The sequence below is a fragment of the Nerophis ophidion genome, linkage group LG13 (genome assembly GCF_033978795.1).
Source record: "Nerophis ophidion isolate RoL-2023_Sa linkage group LG13, RoL_Noph_v1.0, whole genome shotgun sequence".
Lineage (NCBI taxonomy): Eukaryota > Metazoa > Chordata > Actinopteri > Syngnathiformes > Syngnathidae > Nerophis > Nerophis ophidion.
Window position 1 is genome coordinate 10,866,122 of NC_084623.1, and position 22,297 is coordinate 10,888,418.

General features: G+C 42.9%; 1 protein-coding gene across 12 annotated transcripts in view; it reads left to right on the forward strand.

Moving 5' to 3' along the window:
* tns1b (tensin 1b) overlaps nucleotides 1-22,297 on the forward strand; it is a 362,081-nt gene that overhangs the window by 329,840 nt on the left and 9,944 nt on the right. For 8 of the 12 annotated variants that reach the window (XM_061918387.1, XM_061918391.1, XM_061918392.1 and 5 more), the window contains 10 exons: nucleotides 339-434; nucleotides 4,741-4,921; nucleotides 5,006-6,048; nucleotides 10,093-10,179; nucleotides 11,241-11,369; nucleotides 11,475-11,567; nucleotides 15,012-15,089; nucleotides 20,233-20,301; nucleotides 20,380-20,427; nucleotides 20,796-20,964. In XM_061918387.1, coding sequence (XP_061774371.1) covers nucleotides 339-434; nucleotides 4,741-4,921; nucleotides 5,006-6,048; nucleotides 10,093-10,179; nucleotides 11,241-11,369; nucleotides 11,475-11,567; nucleotides 15,012-15,089; nucleotides 20,233-20,301; nucleotides 20,380-20,427; nucleotides 20,796-20,964 — 1,993 coding nt within the window. The remainder of the gene's footprint in view (nucleotides 1-338; nucleotides 435-4,740; nucleotides 4,922-5,005; nucleotides 6,049-10,092; nucleotides 10,180-11,240; nucleotides 11,370-11,474; nucleotides 11,568-15,011; nucleotides 15,090-20,232; nucleotides 20,302-20,379; nucleotides 20,428-20,795; nucleotides 20,965-22,297) is intronic. The other 4 variants (XM_061918396.1, XM_061918389.1, XM_061918397.1 and 1 more) reach the window with 2 other exon arrangements.

Consider the following 22,297-nt stretch of genomic DNA (forward strand, 5'->3'; position numbering starts at 1 on the left):
GCCCCCAAACTCCCAAATGCACTCCACTTACATGCCGCCGTCCTCCAGAAAAGGAGCCGGATTACAAAACTCGCAGGTGTAATCCATGATTTAACCCTTTTTCCCACTTTTTGATATTACTTTCATATTGTGTATATGACCCTGCGGTCATTTTTGTGATATATAATTGGAATGGTAGAGATTTTTGAAAATAACTTATATTCGCTGAGATGATTTTGTGTTGCTAGATTGTGCTGCTACAGCAAAAAAACAGGTATTGGCTGTCAAGATAGCCCTATTTGAGTTTTTTATTCAGTGAATTTAAGTTCATTTATGTCTTTTTTTTTTTTTTTTTTTAGGTCGGTCCCCTCCGGGTCTGGCTAAGACTCCACTGTCAGCCCTGGGATTGAAACCCCACAACCCAGCAGAACTCCTACTCAATCAAACTGGTCCAGGTTGGTTGCAGGATTTTTTTCAAAAGTTTTTAAATACAAAAAAATTTATTTTTATTTCTCAGATCCTGATTGTTATAACCGAGTTTGAATCAATTAATCAATGCACGTACATTTTTTTTTACACATTTTTCTAATACACTATATAAACTGAAGAAAGATGTAGATAGTAGATAAAGATGTTGCTTTTCTGCAACATCAATCAATCATCAATCAATGTTTATTTATATAACCCTAAATCACAAGTGTCTCAAAGGGCTGCACAAGCCACAACGACATCCTTGGTTCAGAGCCCACACAAGGGCAAGGAAAAACTCACAACCCAGTGGGATGTCAATGTGAATGACTATGAGAAGCCTTGGAGAGGACTGTGTTATTATGTTATGTATTATTACCGAGGATGTCGTAGTGGTTTGTGCAGCCCTTTGAGACACTAGTGATTTAGGGCTATATAAGTAAACATTGATTGATTGATTGATTATTCTATTTTTTTAGTGTGGCCCTTGTATTCCCTTTATATACAATGTTTCCGGACTATAGGTATACAAGCCGCACCCACTAAATTTTAGGGAAAATAAATATGTTTCCCTATAAAAGCCGCAGATATATACGTTGCAAAATTAACGTTTACGCAGAAATAATCTGGAAATGTTTATTTACATACCTTAGTTGTTCCCACACGGTGCCTTGAACACGGCAATAAAACGGCTGGTCAGGCAAAACAGAAGTCATTGTCATGGACCCACTAGTTGCGGAAGCTAGCGCTCTAATCATAACGATAACATAACGATAGTACGTACTAATATGCATGAAAACTTACGAACGTTGTTTGGAGTTGTGAATGCAAAATCCATACGAGTAGAAACCTTATGGATGGCTCAATGACTAAACAGCGTTCTACTTTTGTTCAAAAGGAGTAAATGGAAGGACACTGCAGCAACTGCAGTGAGCAATTTATCCACAAGATGGTGCCAGAGCACAAACGATAAAACACCCTCTCAGTGTATTTGCATGGGTTTTATTGCATTTTTTTTTCGTATTACCTTAGAAAAATCCATAAATTAGCCACACCGTTTTGTAAGCCACAGGGTTAAGTGTTGGAAAAAAGTAGTGGCTTGTTCCCACACGGTGCCTTGAACACGGCAGTAAAACGGCTGGTCAGGCAAAACAGAAGTCATTGTCATGGACCCACTAGCTGCGGAAGCCAGCGCTCTAATCATAACGACAACATAACGATAGCAGGTACAAATATGCATGAAAACTTACGAATGTTGTTTGGAGTTGTGAATGCATAATCCATTCGAGTAAAAACGTTATGGATGGCTCAATGACTAAACAGCGTTCTACTTTTGTTCGAAAGGAGTAAATGGAAGGACACTGCAGCAACTGCAGTGAGCAATTTATCCACAAGATGGTGCCAGAGCACAAACAATAAAACACCCTCTCAGTGTATTTGCTAGGGTTTTATTGCATTTTTTTTTGTATTACCTTAGAAAAATCCATAAATTAGCCACACCGTTTTGTAAGCCACAGGGTTAAGTGTTGGAAAAAAGTAGTGGCTTGTTCCCACACGGTGCCTTGAACACGGCAGTAAAACGGCTGGTCAGGCAAAACAGAAGTCATTGTCATGGACCCACTAGCTGCGGAAGCTAGCGCTCCAATCATAACGACAACATAACGATAGCAGGTACGAATATGCGTGAAAACTTACAAACGTTGTTTGGAGTTGTGAATGCATAATCCATTCGAGTAAAAACGTTATGGATGGCTCAATGACTAAACAGCGTTCTACTTTTGTTCGAAAGGAGTAAATGGAAGGACACTGCAGCAACTGCAGTGAGCAATTTATCCACAAGATGATGCCAGAGCACAAACGATAAAACACCCTCTCAGTGTATTTGCTTGGGTTTTATTGCATTTTTTTTTTGTATTACCTTAGAAAAATCCATAAATTAGCCACACCGTTTTGTAAGCCACAGGGTTAAGTGTTGGAAAAAAGTAGTGGCTTGTTCCCACACGGTGCCTTGAACACGGCAGTAAAACGGCTGGTCAGGCAAAACAGAAGTCATTGTCATGGACCCACTAGCTGCGGAAGCTAGCGCTCCAATCATAACGACAACATAACGATAGCAGGTACGAATATGCGTGAAAACTTACAAACGTTGTTTGGAGTTGTGAATGCATAATCCATTCGAGTAAAAACGTTATGGATGGCTCAATGACTAAACAGCGTTCTACTTTTGTTCGAAAGGAGTAAATGGAAGGACACTGCAGCAACTGCAGTGAGCAATTTATCCACAAGATGATGCCAGAGCACAAACGATAAAACACCCTCTCAGTGTATTTGCTTGGGTTTTATTGCATTTTTTTTTTTGTATTACCTTAGAAAAATCCATAAATTAGCCACACCGTTTTGTAAGCCACAGGGTTAAGTGTTGGAAAAAAGTAGTGGCTTGTTCCCACACGGTGCCTTGAACACGGCAGTAAAACGGCTGGTCAGGCAAAACAGAAGTCATTGTCATGGACCCACTAGCTGCGGAAGCTAGCGCTCCAATCATAACGACAACATAACGATAGCAGGTACAAATATGCGTGAAAACTTACAAACGTTGTTTGGAGTTGTGAATGCATAATCCATTCGAGTAAAAACGTTATGGATGGCTCAATGACTAAACAGCGTTCTACTTTTGTTCGAAAGGAGTAAATGGAAGGACACTGCAGCAACTGCAGTGAGCAATTTATCCACAAGATGATGCCAGAGCACAAACGATAAAACACCCTCTCAGTGTATTTGCTTGGGTTTTATTGCATTTTTTTTTTGTATTACCTTAGAAAAATCCATAAATTAGCCACACCGTTTTGTAAGCCACAGGGTTAAGTGTTGGAAAAAAGTAGTGGCTTGTTCCCACACGGTGCCTTGAACACGGCAGTAAAACGGCTGGTCAGGCAAAACAGAAGTCATTGTCATGGACCCACTAGCTGCGGAAGCTAGCGCTCCAATCATAACGACAACATAACGATAGCAGGTACAAATATGCGTGAAAACTTACAAACGTTGTTTGGAGTTGTGAATGCATAATCCATTCGAGTAAAAACGTTATGGATGGCTCAATGAATAAACAGCGTTCTACTTTTGTTCGAAAGGAGTAAATGGAAGGACACTGCAGCAACTGCAGTGAGCAATTTATCCACAAGATGATGCCAGAGCACAAACGATAAAACACCCTCTCAGTGTATTTGCTTGGGTTTTATTGCATTTTTTTTTTGTATTACCTTAGAAAAATCCATAAATTAGCCACACCGTTTTGTAAGCCACAGGGTTAAGTGTTGGAAAAAAGTAGTGGCTTGTTCCCACACGGTGCCTTGAACACGGCAGTAAAACGGCTGGTCAGGCAAAACAGAAGTCATTGTCATGGACCCACTAGCTGCGGAAGCTAGCGCTCTAATCATAACGACAACATAACGATAGCACGTACAAATATGCCTGAAAACTTACCAACGTTGTTTGGAGTTGTGAATGCATAATCCATTCGAGTAAAAACGTTATGGATGGCTCAATGACTAAACAGCGTTCTACTTTTGTTCGAAAGGAGTAAATGGAAGGACACTGCAGCAACTGCAGTGAGCAATTTATCCACAAGATGGTGCCAGAGCACAAACGATAAAACACCCTCTCAGTGTATTTGCTTGGGTTTTATTGCATTTCTTTTTGTATTACCTTAGAAAAATCCATAAATTAGCCACACCGTTTTGTAAGCCACAGAGTTAAGTGTAGGAAAAAAGTAGTGGCTTATAATTAGCGATTTGTGGTAATTAAAGTAAGCAGAATTACTGAAAAAAAATGGTGCAAATTGAAATTCCTATCTCACCGACCACACACAGAATACAAAAAATAAATAAATCTTGAATATGGATTCGATTTTTAGACATTCAAAGCACTATACAATGAGAACTGGGAACCCATCATTCATTCATTCATTCACATTCACACCAATAGTGGTGAGCTGCATTTGTCGGGGGAGACTGACGGAAACATGGCTGCTAGTTTCGTGCCAAAGGTCCCTCCGATTCATTCATATTCATACACCATTGTAAGCATCATTGGGAGCAATGTTGGTGAAGTGTCTTGCCCAAGGACACAATGGCAGTGACAAGGAAGGCGGGGGATGGATTTGTCCAGGAACCCCAAAGTTTCTGGACGGCCACTCTTGTCATACGGTTCATACTTTTAACCGGCTTGCTTTGCCTCGTGTGCTTCTGAAGATAAAAACCATGTTGTTCAATAAAATACCTTTCTTTTAACACCCAGAACCCAGAAGTTACGTAGAGTCCGTCGCAAGGTCAGCTGTAGTCGCCGGAGAGCAACCCGCGACACCACGGAGCCTCAGTCCACAAGGAGAGATCGCGGGGCAACGGAAAAGTCCAAGTCCCGTCTCCCATGCCCTGAACTCACCTTTGTCCAGTAGCAGTCCCATCCAGAACTCACAGGGGTAAGTACTGACCTGCTTCTCTGTACAGACTTAGGTCATTCTTTTTTGGAATTATACAAAATACAAATTTAAATTCTCTTCCAGGGTTATAGCTTCAGCAGAGAGCAGCATTAGCACTCCGTCCCAGTCCACTACTGATTCAAGTTTCCAGACTCAGGCAGCAGTGACCGCATACCCCACACCAACGTCCTCATACCAGGCACTGATTTCTACCAATTCTTCTCATCTGGATTCCATTCCTCCAACATCCTCCTTCCAAGGCATCACTTCTCCTACACTCTCTAATCTTTGTCCTAACACCCAATCGAGGAGCTATGTGGCCCCAGATTCCGGCCTATCTACTTGGATAGAGCCCTCTAAGACCATAGTCAGCCACGGAAGTCCCCAGTTGCAGCAACGGACAAATAACCGGACATTTACTGACAATGCTTTGTTTCAAAAGCACCCAAGTGCTTATCAGGAAGGGTCTTTTGGTGGTCAGCAAATGTCACAAGTAAATGGCTTTGAAACTGGTGTACTGGGGTCGAATGGCAGTCCTATCCTTGGACGTCATCAGTTTCAGGGAAATCAGATTAACCAAGTACTTAACAGACAGGACTCTATGGAGCAAAAGTCTCAACAAAGCCCAATCCTAAGCAGAAAACCGTCCCTGGGACAGCCCATGCAGAGCAGTCCTGTGCTCAGCAGACATCCATCTGTTTCCCAATCCCATGGAAGTCCAGTGTTGGGCCGTCACCCCTCTGTGTCGCAGATGTCCCAAAGGAGCCCAAGTTTAGACCGACACCCCATGCATAGTGGCTATACCACGCCGGATGAGAGGTACGGCAACCTGTCCAGACAGAGCAGTTCTTCTGGATACCAGGGACCATCAACACCCTCCTACCCCGTTTCACCCGCAGTCTACCAGGAAGGGGGAATGACGGGGATGGGTCTTGGGTTCCGACAGGGAAGCGCAAGCCCGGGTTTTCAACCCCAGCTTCCAGAAAAGAGGCGCATGTCAAGTGGTGACCGACCAAATGGATCCGTCTCGTACAGCTCGTTGAATGGAAAAATGTCCACGATGAGTGGAGGAAGCACTCCCAGCTACTTCCACACCCTCTCTGACTTCTCAAGGTTTAACATGCCTGGTAAGTACATAGACAGGGCCCTATGCTTTTTGTGGCCCTAAATAAGATTTAGTTTGTGGCCCCATTTTGGTCTTTAATATTACTTGTGTAACACAGAGATAGAGGGATGACTGCAGCCTTGGGAGTATAGTAAAAGTAGAAGTAGACGTTTGCGGCTTGTAAAAGTCACTCATTAGTAGAGATGGGAATTGATAGGATTTTTCCGGTTCTTTATCTGGTTCTTTATCGGTTCTTATTTGGAAAAAAAAAAGTTCACAAAAAGGTGGGTTAGTGTCAACTTTGTTTAGTTTAGACCAGGGGTGCCCACACTTTTTCTGCAGGCGAGCTACTTTTCAATCGACCAACTCGAGGGGATCTACCTCATTTATATATATCATTTATATTTATTTATTTCTGAAAGAGACATTTTTTTAAACAAGTTAAATGTGTTTAATGATAATACAAGCATGTGTAACACATATAGATGTCTTTCTTTCACAAAGACAAGAATATAAGTTGGTGTATTACCTGATTCTGATGACTTGCATTGATTGGAATCAGACAGTAATGATGATAACGCCCACATTTTCAAATGGAGGAGAAAAAAAGTTGTCCTTTCTGTACAATACCACATGAAAGTGGTTGGTTTTTGGCATCTAATTCATCCAGCTTCCATACACTTTACAGGAAAAACATTGGCGGCAAATTCCGTAGCTTGCTTGATTGACATTCACGGCACCCGAGGGTCTTGTGAGATGACGCTGGCTGCTGCCAGTTCATTATTATGAAAAAATGACAGAGAGGAAGGCGAGAAACCGTTTTTATTTCAACAGACTTTCGCGCCGTCCCTTCCGTCAAAACTCTAAAGGCCGACTGCACATTTCCTATCTTCACAATAAAAGCCCTGCTTCATGCTGCCTGCGCTAACAAAATAAGAGTCTCGGAAAGCTGGCGTGCACAAGTGATGTGCACGCCAGCTTTCTGAGGGATCGCCTGTGCACGCCAGTTTTCCGAGACTCTGTATTTAGTTAGCGCAGGCAGCATGAAGCAGGGCTTTTATTGTGAAGATAGGAAATGTGCAGTCGGCCTTTAGAGTTTTGACGGAAGGTACGGCGCGAGAGTCTGTTGAAATAAAAAGTGTTTCTCGCCTTCCTCTCGGTCATATTTTCATAATAATGATCTTGCAGCAGCCAGCGTCATCTCACAAGACCCTCCGGTACCGTGAATGTCATTTAAGTGACGTCTTGGTGAAGATTGATGATCACTAATTTTTAGGTCTATTTTTTTTAAAAGCCTGGCTGGAGATCGACTGACACTCCCCCCGCGGTCGACTGGTAGCTCGCGATCGACGTAATAGGCACCCCTGGTTTAGAGCTAACACCACCTGATCCATATCCCAGATAATGTCCAAAGTGTATATGAAAATGTAAACAAAAACAAAACAGTCCCCATCATCATATGGGCCTACTTTGTAGTTTTAAAAAAAAAATCAACCTTACATGGTATTAGTCGCACAAGCCAACCATTGCGAGAAATTAAATCGGTGCCCGTAAATCAATATCCCCACCTAGTGGCGAATTTAGGATTTACACGATTATTCGTTCTCAGGCAGTCCGATGATCAGATTAATTTTGCCCACTTGGTTGATGTGATGGCATTAAAACTAAAATAATTAAGATGACTTTAGATATTTTTCTTTGTCCTACTTTGGACAAAAATAAAACAAACACATTCTGAAAATATTACTATAAAAATGTAGAAAAAAGTACCGTCAGCGGTAAAGTTTAGATCCATGAAGTCAAGAACAAAATTGTTTTCTTTTGTATTATTTTTTTAATGAATTAAGTAACGTTTCTAACAACGTTTTTCCAAAACTCAATATAGAAAGTGAGATATAACACACTCCTCAGCCTTCCCGGTAAGGTCTATTCAGGTGTACTGGAGAGGAGGCTACGCCGGATAGTCGAACCTCGGATTCAGGAGGAACAGTGTGGTTTTCGTCCTGGTCCTGGAACTGTGGACCAGCTCTATACTCTCAACAGAGTCCTTGAGGGTGCATGGGAGTTTGCCCAACCAGTCTACATGTTGCTTTGTGGACTTGGAGAAGGCATTCGACCGTGTCCCCGTCAATGAGTATGGAGTATCGGATTGTCCGATTGTGGCGGTTTACTCCCTGTACGATCAGTGTCAGAGCTTGGTCCGCATTGCCGGCAGTAAGTCGGACACGTTTCCAGTGAGGGTTGGACTCCGCCAAGGCTGCCCTTTGTCACCGATTCTGTTCATAACTTTTATGGACAGAATTTCTAGGCGCAGTCAAGGCGTTGAGGGGTACCGGTTTGGTGGTTACAGGATTAGGTCTCTGCTTTTGGCGGATGATGTGGTCCTGATGGTTAATCTGGCCAGGATCTTCAGCTCTCACTGGATCGGTTCGCAGCCGAGTGTGAAGCGACTGGAATGAGAATCAGCACCTCCAAGTCCTGAGTCCATGGTTCTTGCCCGGAAAACGGTGGAGTGCCATCTCCGGATTGTCCACTGTCTCAAGTGGAGGAGTTCAAGTACCTCGGAGTCTTGTTCACTTGTGAGGGAAGAGTGGATCGTGAGATCGACAAGCGTATCGGTGCGGCGTCTTCAGTAATGCGGACGCTGTATCGATCCGTTGTGGTGAAGAAGGAGCTGAGCTGGAAGGCAAAGCTCTCAATTTACCGGTCGATCTACGTTCCCATCCTCACCTATGGTCATGAGCTTTGGGTCATGACCGAAAGGATAAGATCACGGGTACAAGTGGCCGAAATGAGCGGGGCTCTCCCTTAGAGTTAGGGTGAGAAACTCTGCCATCCGGGAGGAACTCAAAGTAAAGCCGCTGCTCCTCGACATGGAGAAGAGCCAGATGAGGTGGTTCGGGCATCTGGTCAGGATGCCACCCAAACGCCTCCCTAGGGAGGTGTTTCGGGTACGTTCGACTGGTATGAGGCCACGGAGAAGACCCAGGACACATTGGGAAGACTATGTCTCCTGGCTGGCCTGGGAACGCCTCGGGATCCCTCGGGGAGAGCTGGACGAAGTGGCTGGGGAGAGGGAAGTCTGGGCTTCCCTGCTTAGGCTGCCACCCCTGTGACTGGACCTTGGATAAGCGGAGGAAGATGGATGGATATAACAGAATAATGCATACATTTATCATTTGTTTTCAAAACGGTTACCATTTTTAGGACTTGATGGGGTCCCTGTAACCCCGTTTTGAAAATTCCGAGCGCCAACACTGATAGATAGATGGATAGATAGATAGATAGATAGATAGATAGATAGATAGATAGATAGATAGATAGATAGATAGATAGATAGATAGATAGATAGATAGATAGATAGATAGATAGATAGATAGATAGATAGATAGATAGATAGATAGATAGATAGATAGATAGAAAGATAGATAGATAGATAGATAGATTTATTGATAGATAGGTCTTTATTGTCATTGCAAAAGTACAACGGAACTTTGTTTTCAGCACAAACCCGTTCAAGATTAGACAAACAAACAGTGTACTGGGTTACAGAACAGGAACGCTGATGGGTCGCCACAAGGCGCCCCGTAAAAGTTGGGAAAAAGGTAAACGCTGGGGAAGGATGAGTAAAAAAATACAATCTAGGCTGGGCTCCTAAGGGGGCCCAGTCTGGAGTGGGAAAAAATTCTCCATAGCAAAGCACATATACATATCTAGCAACAGAGAGAAGGGAGTTCGGGGTCATGATGGTAGGCCGCAGCTCTCAGGCGCTGACCATCCATTCATCACCCCTATGGGATTTGCGTCGAGGGCGTTGGAGTACTGATGGAGTATTGGTGCGTGCCAAACAGCAGTAGGTGGCTGTGGCCTGTGAGCCGGTTTTAATACTCATCAAATATCATCCTGGGGCGGGGGGCCATAGATCATTGATCCTGCAGACCTTGACTTTGACACCACTGATCTAATATTTGCATAACCATCGTTGGTGTATACACACAGCTCACGATTGGATCCAAAGTATCATGTTGTGTCACACACGGGACTAATTATTTTTGTTTTCCCACAGATGGAAGCACAGACAGCAGGCTGAATGTTAAGTTTGTCCAAGATACGTCCAAGGTCTGGTACAAGCCAGACATATCCAGAGAGCAGGGTAAGTTTTAAGGCACCACTTTTAACTGGGTATAATTTATAGGCAATATCGTACATTCTTCTGTTCAGAATTCACTATTATTTTATCAGCCGTGTTTTTTATCGGCTATGACAAAATCAACCAACAAATCAAACACCAATAAACAAAAAACGGAGAAAAAAATGGGCAGTTCCTGTGCATTTTACTGTCTATGGCAGGGGTCGACAACCCGCGGTTCCGGAGCCGCATGCGGCTCTTTGGCAACTCAGCTGCACAATCGCCGACCCCCCAGATTGTTGCGGGGAGATTCCGGAATTCAATCCCTCTCCCGGACATCACCCGGAGTCAACGTTCTCCAATTTTCACCCGGACTACAATATTAAGGCTGCTTCCATCGGCACATGTATGAGATTGCAAGGCATACTGGGTGACACAGAGTACACTGACGGTTGTGATATGAACAACTTTAACACTCTTACTAATATGCGCCACATTGTGAACACACACAAAAGAAGAATGACAAACACATTTCGGGAGAAAATCCTCACAGTAACACAACATGAACGCAACACAACAAATACCCAGAATCCTTTGCATCCATGACAATTCCTGACTATGTTATACACCCCGCGAGCACCAAACCCCGCCCACCTCAACCATATGGCAATTATTTAATGTGAGGAGAAACACAGACTGAAGAAAAAAACTAAATTTGGTAGATTTTTAGGCCAAAAAAAACTCTGTCAAGTGGCCTTGTGGTTAGAGTGTCCGCCCTGAGATCGGTAGGTCGTGAGTTCAAACCCCGGCCGAGTCATACCACAGACTATAAAAATGGGACCCATTACCTCCTTGCTTGGCACTCAGCATCACGGGGTGGAATTGGGGGTTAAATCACTAAAAACGATACCCGAGCGCGGCCACCGCCGCTGCTCACTGCTCCCTTCACCTTCCAGAGGGTGGAACAAGGGTCGAATGCAGAGGGTAATTTCACCACACCTAGTGCGTGTGTGACTATCGTTGGTACTTTAACAGCCTCATGTAATATTTCCCCGCATGAACTAAAATAATCCACTGTATTTCAGCAATCGGCATGCTGAGAGAAAAGGAACCCGGAGCTTTTGTTATCCGGGACAGCCACTCATTCAAGGGAGCGTACGGCCTGGCCATGAAAGTGGCCTCACCCCCGCCATCAGTGCATCAAAACAAGAAAGGTAAGGCACTACGAGCATATTTTTTTTTTTTCAATTTTATTGCAAACCGCACTGTTATGGTTTACCTTGTCGTATGCATGTTAATCCCTTTTTGTGGTCTCACAGGCGACGTCACCAACGAGCTCGTACGACACTTCCTGATTGAGAGCAGCCCGAAAGGAGTGAAACTCAAGGGTTGTCCCAACGAGCCGTACTTTGGTGAGTGAGAACTTGTTAGGTTTTCACCTGTTGCTCCTCTGTGCCTTTTTCCAAGTCCTGTGATATTGCGATACAACTCACGTCGTTTTCTTCTAATAACACGACACGGATATATTTACATGATTTTTGTATTTGTGCCTTCATTGGCATTAAGAAATGCAAAGCGCCGGCAGGTAATTGTCCGATAAATACTATTTTCCAATAAAATTAGGTGAAAATATACCGTATTTTCTGGACTATAGAGCGAAACTACTACATTTTAACACAAAAACATATTTTTGTCATATTGTAACTTGTTGTGGGTGAAGCTACCAGCACACAGCTCTGACTGTTCTTAAATAAAACCAGTTCCCCTGAAATGAGAATCCCCGGACATTCTTGCATTACGAAGCAATATTTTAGCCGCACCGGACTTTTAAGCAGTATGTTGCATACAGACATACAAAAACCCAAAACAAGTGAAGTTGGCATTTTGTGTAACTGGTAAATAAAAACAGACTACAATGATTTGCAAATCCTTTTCAACTTATATTCAATTGAATAAACGGCAAAGACAAGAAATTTAATGTTAGAACTGAGAAACAACGTTTCTGGGTGTTGTTGATAAATGGCTTTTCCTTTGCACGTAGAGTTTTAACTCGCACTTACAGATGTAGCGATGAACCCTAGTTAATAACACTGGTTTTCATACTAAAGACTCAGCATCAATGGTTGGAATTGGGGGGATAGATCACCAAAAATTACTCCCGGGCGCGGCCAACGCTGCTGCCCACTGCTCCCCCTCACCTCCCAGGGTGATGGGTCAAATTGCAGAGAATAAATTTGCCACACTTAGTGTGTGTGTGACAATCATTGGTACTTTAACTTTAACTTTCTGAAGTGTTCCTGTGCCCGTGTGGTAATATCCTTTACAGACTGATGTCGGTTTTTGATGCAGTACCGCCTGAAGGATCCATGGTTACAGGAATTCAATGTTGGTTTTCACTCTTGCCGCTTACGTGCAGTGACTTCTCCAGACTCTCTGAACCTTTTGATGATATTACGGACCGTGGATGGGGAAATCCCTAAATTCCTTGCAATGGCTGGTTTTGAAATGTTGTCCTTAAACAATTTTCTCAGGCAAAGTGGTGACTCCCGCCCCATCCGTGTTTGTGAATGACTGAGCATTTCATGGAAGTTGCTTTTATACCCAATCATGGCACCCACCTGTTCCCAATTAGCCCATTCACCTATGGGATGTTCCAAATAAGTGTTTGATGAGCGTTCCTCAACTTTCTCAGTCTTTTTTGCACCTTGAGCCAGCTTTTATGAAATATGTTGCAGGCATCAAATTTCAAGTGAGCTAACATTTGCAAAAAATAACGTTTTCCAGTTCGAACGTTAAGTATCTTGTCTTTGCAGTCAATTCAATTGAATATAGCTTGAAAAGGATTTGCAAATCATTGTGTTCGGTTTTTATTTACCCTTTACACAACGTGCCTGGTTTTGTATTTTGTATTTGAGAATTGACAACAAGTGAATTATATGTCTGTCTACCAAATGTAATGCTCAACGGGCCAGTTTGTTAAGTCATGACTAGACAGGATGAACTGAAACATGCAGCTTCCTAATATTTTTATGGATAAATGTTAGTCGTTTTGAAGTTTTGGCTACAGCTTGTATGATGCGGACTGACGCTGCGGCGAGGATGGGCTCCTAACCAATTGCGTGGTGTATCAGAGCGCGTTTGTTATGATCCGCCGCCCGGATCATACATTATTTCGGTTTTTGTGCGAATTTGTGAAGTGAATTATATTTATATAGCGCTTTTTCTCTAGTGACTCGAAGCACTTTACATAGTGAAACCCAATATCTAAGTTACAATCAAACCAGTGTGGGTGGCACTGGGAGCAGGTGGGTAAAGTGTCTTGCCCAAGGACACAACGGCAGTAACTAGGTTGGCAGAAGCGGGAATTGAACCTGCAACCCTCAAGTTGCTGGCACGGCCACTCTACCAACTGAGCTAAACCGAGTCCTTTTGTGTTTTTTCGATTGTTTTGGACTCTTCCTGTTCCTAGTTTTTGCACTTCCTGATTTATCTGGTTACCATAGTTTTCGTATTTGTTCCACCTGCTACTTTCGGTTGACGCGCACCTGTGTTTTGATTACTGCCTGTATTTAAGCCTGCCAGCTCCCTCAGTTCAGCCTGGATCTTTTGTTTGCTATATTATATAACACTATATTAAAGGTCTACAGAAATTAGATTTTCTTATTTAAACGGGGATAGCAGGTCCATTCTATGTGTCATACTTGATCATTTCGCTATATTGCCATATATTGGATTTAGTAGAGAACATCGATGATAAAGTTTGCAACTTTTGGTCGCTAAAAAAAAGCATTGCCTGTACCGGAAGTAGCAGACAATATGCGCGTGACGTCACGGGTTGTGGAGCTCCTCACATCTGAACATTGTTTACAATCATGGCCACCAGCAGCTAGAGCGATTCGGACCGAGAAAGCGACAATTTCCCCATTAATTTGAGCGAGGATGAAAGATTTGTGGATGAGGAAAGTGAGAGTGAAGGACTAGAAAAAAAAAAGACAAGGGCAGTGGGAGCGGTTCAGATGTTATTAGACACATTTACTAGGATATTTCTGGAAAATCCCTTATCTGCTTATTGTGTTGCTAGTGTTCCAGTGAGATTATACGGTCATACCTGTACAACCTGAAGGTCGGCTCCGCACATTTCTTCAGCACCAGTCGACGGGTGGTGGCGATGCCCATCTCTGCCCTTCGCAAGGGACCCACATTCGGAACACGATCTTTCAAAATGATCGCTGCATAACACACTTTACTTTGTGTGTGTGGTCCAATCCAACCATGTTCGCTTGACATCTCTGTTCCATAGTAAAGCTTGACTGTCATCTTTCGGGAATGTAAACAATGAAACACCGGCTGTGTTTGTGTTGCTACAGGCGGCCGCAATACACCACTTCCCACCTACAGCTTTCTTCTTTGACGTCTCCATTATTCATTGAACAAATTGCAAAAGATTCAGCCAAACAAAAGTCCAGAATACTATGGAATTATGCGATGAAAACAGACGACATATAGCTGGGAACGGTGCTGGAACAAAATGTCCTCTACAATGCGTGACGTCACGTGCACACGTCATTGTAAAACCGTGACGTTTCAGCAGGATATTTCGGCACAAAATTTAAATTGCAATTTAGTAAACTAAACTGGCTGTATTGGCATGTGTTGCAATGTTAATATTTCATCATTGATATATAAACTATCAGACTGCGTGGTCGCTAGTAATGGCTTTCAGTAGGCCTTTAACTTTTTATCATTGAGTTACAAGTTTTGGTGTCGTAAAAATGACTCCTTGTTAAATATGATCTTGGAACGAGGGTAAATCCAGGACATGTTAAAGATACACAAATAAAATGTTTGTGTTTCAGGCTGTCTGTCTGCCTTGGTGTACCAACATGCCATCACACCACTGGCCCTGCCCTGCAAACTACTCATTCCTACAACAGGTCTGTATAGCCACTCATTATATGACCCAATCCAAACAACCTTCCCTAGTCATGATGCAGGAAAAAAAATCAACCAGCACAAAAATTATTTTTTTTACACCCTTACATAAGTCATATTTTGTATATTTCGGAGAACCTGCGTAGGCATTTGAGTTTGGTGATTGGCCCCTAACCCGTGGGTTCGATTCCCAGGCCCCAGTATTTAGATACTGAACCCCCTGTAAGTGATTGTGTCAATGCACTTTGAGTACCTTGAAGGGAACACATGTCCACGTATCATTTATTTTGTCAGTTACAAGAGCACTATGCTGTTTTTAAGGACCTTCTGCAAAAATGTGAGCCTCTTACAAGTTTTTTTAAACTAAACTCAGAGGCCAAATGATAAAAAAAAGAGAGGAGGTTGAACGGAACCTTGAGGAACACCACTTGTAGAATTAATCAATCAATGTTTATATATATATATAGCCTTAAATCACAAGTGTCTCAAAGGGCTGCACAGGCCACAAGGACATCTTCGGTTCAGATCCCACATAAGGGCAAGGAAAAACTCACAACCCAGTGGGATGTCAATGTGAATGACTATGAGAAACCGCCCCTCTAAGGGAGACCGGATGCATTGGACGTCGAGTGGGTCTAGCATAATATTTTGAAATTCCAGTCCATAGTGGATCTAACATAATAGTGAGAGTCCAGTCCATAGTGGATCTAACATAATAGTGAGAGTCCAGTCCATAGTGGATCTAACACAATAGTGAGAGTCCAGAGTCCTTAGTGGATCTAACATAATAGTGAGAGTCCAGTCCAGAGTGGATCCAGCATAATAGTGTGAGTCCAGAATCCATAGTGGATCTAACATAATAGTGAGAGTCCAGTCCATAGTGGATCTAACATAATAGTGAGAGTCCAGTCCATAGTGGATCTAACATAATAGTGAGAGTCCAGTCCATAGTGGATCTAACATAATAGTGAGAGTCCAGTCCATCGTGGATCTAACATAATAGTGAGAGTCCAGTCCATAGTGGATCTAACATAATAGTGAGAGTCCAGTCCATAGTGGGTCTAAAATAATAGTGAGAGTCCAGTCCATAGTGGTTCTAACATAATAGTGAGAGTCCAGTCCATAGTGGATCTAACATAATAGTGAGAGTCCAATCCATAGTGGGTCTAAAATAATAGTGAGAGTCCAGTCCGTAGTGGATCTAACACAATCGTGAGAGTCCAGAATCCATAGTGGATCTAACATAATAGTGAGAGTCCAGTCCATAGTGGGTTTAACATAATAGTGAGAGTCCAGAGTCCATAGTGGATCTAACATAATAGTGAGAGTCCAGTCCATAGTGGGTCTAAAATAATAGTGAGAGTCCAGTCCATAGTGGGTCTAACAAAATAGTGAAAGTCAAGTCCATAGTGGATCTAACATAATAGTGAGAGTCCAATCCATAGTGGATCTAACATAATAGTGAGAGTCCAGTCCATAGTGGATCTAACAAAATAGTGAGAGTCCAGTCCATAATGGGTCTAACATAATAGTGAGAGTCCAGTCCATAGTGGGTCTAACAAAATAGTGAGAGTCCAGTCCATAGTGGGTCTAACATATTTTTAAAGGCTAGAGTACAAAAGAGTTTTAAGATGGGACTTAAATGCTTCTACTAAAGAAGTTGAACAAATGACTGCTAAATGCATGTGTGTGTGCAGAGTGTAATAGATCGGGGTGTGACTCTTTGGGCACCTAACGTTTCAATCCGATTCCGAATGTGACAATTCGATTCAGAATCAATTCGTGATTCAAACTGATTCTTGATTTGTATTATTTGGTGTAATAATTATAATGAAACATTTTCATAAACAGGTTACAGGTTAGAAAAGCTCCTTCTGGTTGCAAGGAAATGGCTTACAAACATATTTTTAATAACTGATTCCTAAGAAAAAAAACTATAAAATGATGAATCACTTAAGAAACTAAGTGAATAATAATCGCGACTCAGATGTGAATCGATTGAACAAAGGGAGAGGACTTAAAGCAGAGCCTTGAGGAACGCCTTAGTTGTGTAGATCACAGGTCTGGACCCCAGTGTTTCAATGTTTGCTGACAAGGTTAAAATGTCAATGAAAAGATATGCAAATGTCTTTATTTAGTCTATTTATACCTGCATTGTCCTTTCCATCCTTACACTTTCCATCATTGTAACTCAGCTACTGTGTGGACCAATTTCCCTTGTGAATCATTAAACTTTGTCGAAGTCGAAGTCTAAGAATGTGTTCCCAGTAGTGCAAGTTCTTCTATACAACAGGAACACTGTAGATCAGGGGTCACCAACCTTTTTGAAACCAAGAGCTACTTCTTGGGTACTGATTAATGTGAAGGGCTACCAGTTTGATACACACTTAAATAAATTGCCAGAAATAGACAGTTTTTTCAATTTACCTTTAATAAATACATCTATCTACATTAAAAAAAAATGGTATTTCTGTCTGTCATTCTGTCGTACATTTTTTTTTCCTTTTCCGGAAGGTTTTTTTTAGAGAATAAATGATGAAAAGAACACTTAATTGAACGATTTAAAAGAAGAGAAAATACACAAAAAAATGAAAATTTTATTTTGAAACATAGTTTATCTATAATTTCGACTCTGTAAAATTCAAAATTCAACCCCCAAAAATTAAGAGAAATACAAGCTAATTTGAATCTATTATAGAACATCATTAGTAATTTTAAAAAGATTAATTTTAAAATTCGATGAAATCTTTTAAATAGGTTAAAATCCAATCTGCACTTTGTTAGAATATATAACAAATTGGACCAAGCTATATTTATAACAAAGACAAGTCATTATTTCTTCTAGATTTTCCAGAACAAAAATTTTAAAAGAAATTCAAAAGACCTTGAAATAACATTTAAATTTGATTCTACAGATTTTCTAGATTTGCCAGAATAATTTTTTTGAATTTTAATCAAAATAAGTTTGAAGACATATTTCACAAATATTCTTTGTCGAAAAAACAGAAGCTAAAATGAAGAATTAAATTAAAACGTATTTCTTATTCTTCTCAATAACAAAAAAAAAATAAAATACTTGAACATTGATTTAAATTGTCAGGAAAGAAGAGGAAGGAATTTAAAAGGTAAAAAAAGGTATATATGTGTTTAAAAATCCTAAAATCATTTTTAAGGTTGTATTTTTTTCTCTAAAATTCTCTTTCTGAAAGTTATAATAAGCAAAGTAAAAAAATAAATGAGTTTATTTAAACAAGTGAAGACCAAGTCTTTAAAATATTTTCTTGGATTTTCAAACTCTATTTGAGTTTTGTCTCTCTTAGAATTAAAAATGTCGAGCAAAGCTAGTAAATAAATACAATTTAAAAAATAGAGGCAGCTCACTGGTAAGTGCTGCTATTTGAGCTATTTTTAGAACAGGCCAGCGGGCGACTCATCTGGTCCTTATGGGCTAGTACAGGGGTAGGGAACCTATGGCTCTAGAGCCAGATGTGGCTCTTTTGATGACTGCATCTGGCTCTCAGATAAATCCGAGCTGACGCTGCTTAACACGATAAGTAAAGAATAATTCCGCTTGTAATCACAGTGTTAAAAGTAACGTTCAAAATATAAAACATTTTCCTGCATTTTAATCCATCCATCCGTTTTTCTACCGCACCTGTTCAAGAAGTTGCGTTAATGGTAAAAAGTTATTTATTTATTATTGGTTAGTGTGGGGCTTGCCCTCCTGGCGTTCCTTCAGACCCCCAAGCACCGACATGAGAGCCTGTTTCAGGGTTACAATATTGTTTTATTTTTCAATAAGTCTCTCAGTTGCTTTCCAGCAATTTTCTTTTTCTCTTTCGTTCTCGCTTGCACTCTGGCTCCAGCCCCAACCCCGTCTCTCCTCCTGGCTGCTGCTTATAACATAGCGACAGGTGATTAGATAACAAGGCCCAGGTGGGCCTTCTACGCACCTGTCGCTGATTTCGAGGCCGGTCCTGGCACACCCTGCTTTGCTGCAGGCCCGCAGGCCACACCCCCTCCACAGTTAGCTTCAGAATAACAATGTTATTACAGAGAATAACAGACTTATTATACTCTATAAATGTTGGTTTTACTTAAAAATGTACGTGATTAGTTGTGTTCAAGTCCAAGTCCGAGTCAATGGTTCTCGCCCGGAAAAGGGTGGAGTGCCATCTCCGGGTTGGGGAGGAGCCCCTGCCCCAAGTGAACAAGGAGTCTTGTTCACGAGTGGGGGAAGAGAGGATCGTGAGATCGACAGGCGGATCGGTGCGGCGTCTTCAGTAATGCGGACGTTGTACCGATCCGTTGTGGTGAAGAAGGAGCTGAGCCGGAAGGCAAAGCTCTCAATTTACCGGTCGATCTACGTTCCCATCCTCACCTATGGTCATGAGCTTTGGGTCATGACCGAAAGGATAAGATCACGGGTACAAGCGGCCGAAATGAGTTTCCTCCGCCGTGTGGCGGGGCTCTCCCTTAGAGATAGGGTGAGAAGCTCTGCCATCCGGGAAGAACTCAAAGTAAAGCCGCTGCTCCTCCACATCGAGAGGAGCCAGATGAGGTGGTTCGGGCATCTGGTCAGGATGCCACCCGAACGCCTCCCTAGGGAGGTGTTTAGGGCACGTCCAACCGGTAGGAGGCCACGGGGAAGACCCAGGACACGTTGGGCTGGCCTGGGAACGCCTCGGGATCCCCCGGGAAGAGCTAGACGAAGTGGCTGGGGAGAGGGAAGTCTGGGTTTCCCTGCTTAGGCTGTTGCCCCCGCGACCCGACCTCGGATAAGCGGAAGAAGATGGATGGATGGATAGTTGTGTTCAGTGTAAAGAAAATATAATATGGCTCTTACGGAAATACCTTTTAAAATACTTGCCTTCTTGGCTCTCTCAGCCAAAAAGGTTCCCGACCCCTGGGCTAGTACCTGGTGACCCCCGCTGTAGAGTTTTGGGGTAATTTTCTGCAAGAATGCTTATCTCCCAAGCTTTGAACTGAACCTAGTGGGGCCGGTATGGTGTCATTTCCCCTGTTGAATAACCCTGCAATAGACGCGGCCCAGAAGAAGAAACCAAAGTCCCAAGAGGAGCAGTTTGAAAAGTTCAACGCATTCTACCAAAAGCGATAATGTAACATCTCCGTTTCGTTGTGCAGATCCACTGGAGGACGAGCCGGAGGTTGTGAAAACAAATCCCCTGGCTGACCGACTGAAACAAGGAGCAGGTACATCCCCGACTTCCACTCTCACCAGCACTTCTCCACTTCTAGTTCCAACTTCTAAATGTTTTTTTTTTTGACAAGATGACGTCCTTGTCATCCCAGTGCAGAGACCCCCTGCTGAGTCCCATGGTAAAAAAAACAAAAACAAACCCTGTGCACTTTGAGTGTACTTCCACCTGGAATGTGCATCCTATGTGTCTGCATCTATGTGGAAAGATGTCCTGGTTCCGTTGGAATAACTTTCTTTAAACAGGTCGTTGAGTGTCGTCTTCTTAACCTAAGTCTCCCAATACACGCCAAATAGTCGTCTGTGGAATGTTTGAATGGATTTGTTTCTTCTGACGCCAGCTTCGTCCCAGAAAGCATGCAGTCCGATGAGAAGAAAACTAAACATTTGCATGCGGCGATTATCTCTCGTACTTTAACCGTGGCGTTTTTCTGTCCGGAGAAAAAGGCGTGCCATTGAAATTGTCGACGCCTCTCTTTTGTGTTGGCAGCATGCAACGTACTCTACATAAACTCGGTGGACATGGAGTCTCTGACGGGCCCCCAGGCCATTGCGAAGGCTTTATCTGAGACTCTGGCTGCTGCTTCCCTTCCGACTGCCACCGTCGTGCACTTCAAGGTGTCTTCACAAGGCATCACGCTGACCGACAACCACAGGAAGTAAGTTTGTGACCCTCGGAACGTTTAAAAAAACCACGATTCAAGAGTTGCATCCAAAATAACTAGGAGTTGGAATTAGGGACGGGTACCTTTTACATTCGAACCGATGCGATACAAATTCCGGGCAGCACGGTGGAATAGGGGTTAGGGCTTGTGCCTCACAATACGGAGATCCTGAGTAATCCTGGGTTCAATCTTGGGATCTTTCTGTGTACTCCGGGTACTCCGGCTTCCTCCCACCGCCAAAAACATGCACCTGGGAAGGGGTTGATTGGCAACACTAAATGGTCCCTAGTGTGTGAATGTTGTCTGTCTATCTGTGTTGGCCCTGGGATGAGGTGGCGACTTGTCCAGGGTGTACACCGCCTTCCGCCCGAATGCAGCTGAGATAGGCTCCAGCACCACCCGCGACCCCCTCCCCAAAGGACAAGTGGTAGAAAAATGGATGGATACTCATTCGCGGTACCTGGGAATCAATACAATACCAATGTTCGGTACTTTTAGACTTAGAGACTTAGACTTCTGCGATGAGGTGGCGACTTGTCCAGGGTGTACACCGCCTTCCGCCCGAATGCAGCTGAGATAGGCTCCAGCACCACCCGCGACCCCCCGCCCCCAAAGGACAAGTGGTAGAAAATGTATGGATACTCATTCGCGATACCTGGGAATCAATACAATACCAATGTTCCGTACTTTTAGACTTAGAGACTTAGACTTGTGCGATGAGGTGGTGACTTGTCCAAGGTTGTACACTGCCTTCCACCCGAATGCAGCTGAAATAGGCTCCAGCACCACCCGCGAGCCCCCCCAAAGGACAAGTGGTAGAAAATGGATGGATACTCATTCGCGGTACCTGGGAATCAATACAATACCAATGTTCGGTACTTTTAGACTTAGAGACTTAGACTTCTGCTATGAGTTGGCGACTTGTCCAAGGGTGTACCCCGCCTTCTGCCCGAATGCAGCTGAGATAGGCTCCAGCACCACTCGCGACCCCCCCCAAAGGACAAGTGGTAGAAAAGTGGATGGATGGATGGATACTCATTCCCGGTACCTGGGAATCAATACGATACCAATGTTCGGTACTTTTAGACTTAGAGACTTAGACTTCTGCTATGAGTTGGCGACTTGTCCAAGGGTGGACCCCGCCTTCTGCCCAAATGCAGCTGAGATAGGCTCCAGCACCACCCGCAACCCCCCAAAGGACAAGCGGTAGAAAAATGGATGGATGGATGGATGGATACTCATTCCCGGTACCTGGGAATCAATACGATACCAATGTTCCGTACTTTTAGACTTTGAGACTTAGACTTCTGCGATTAGGTGGCGACTT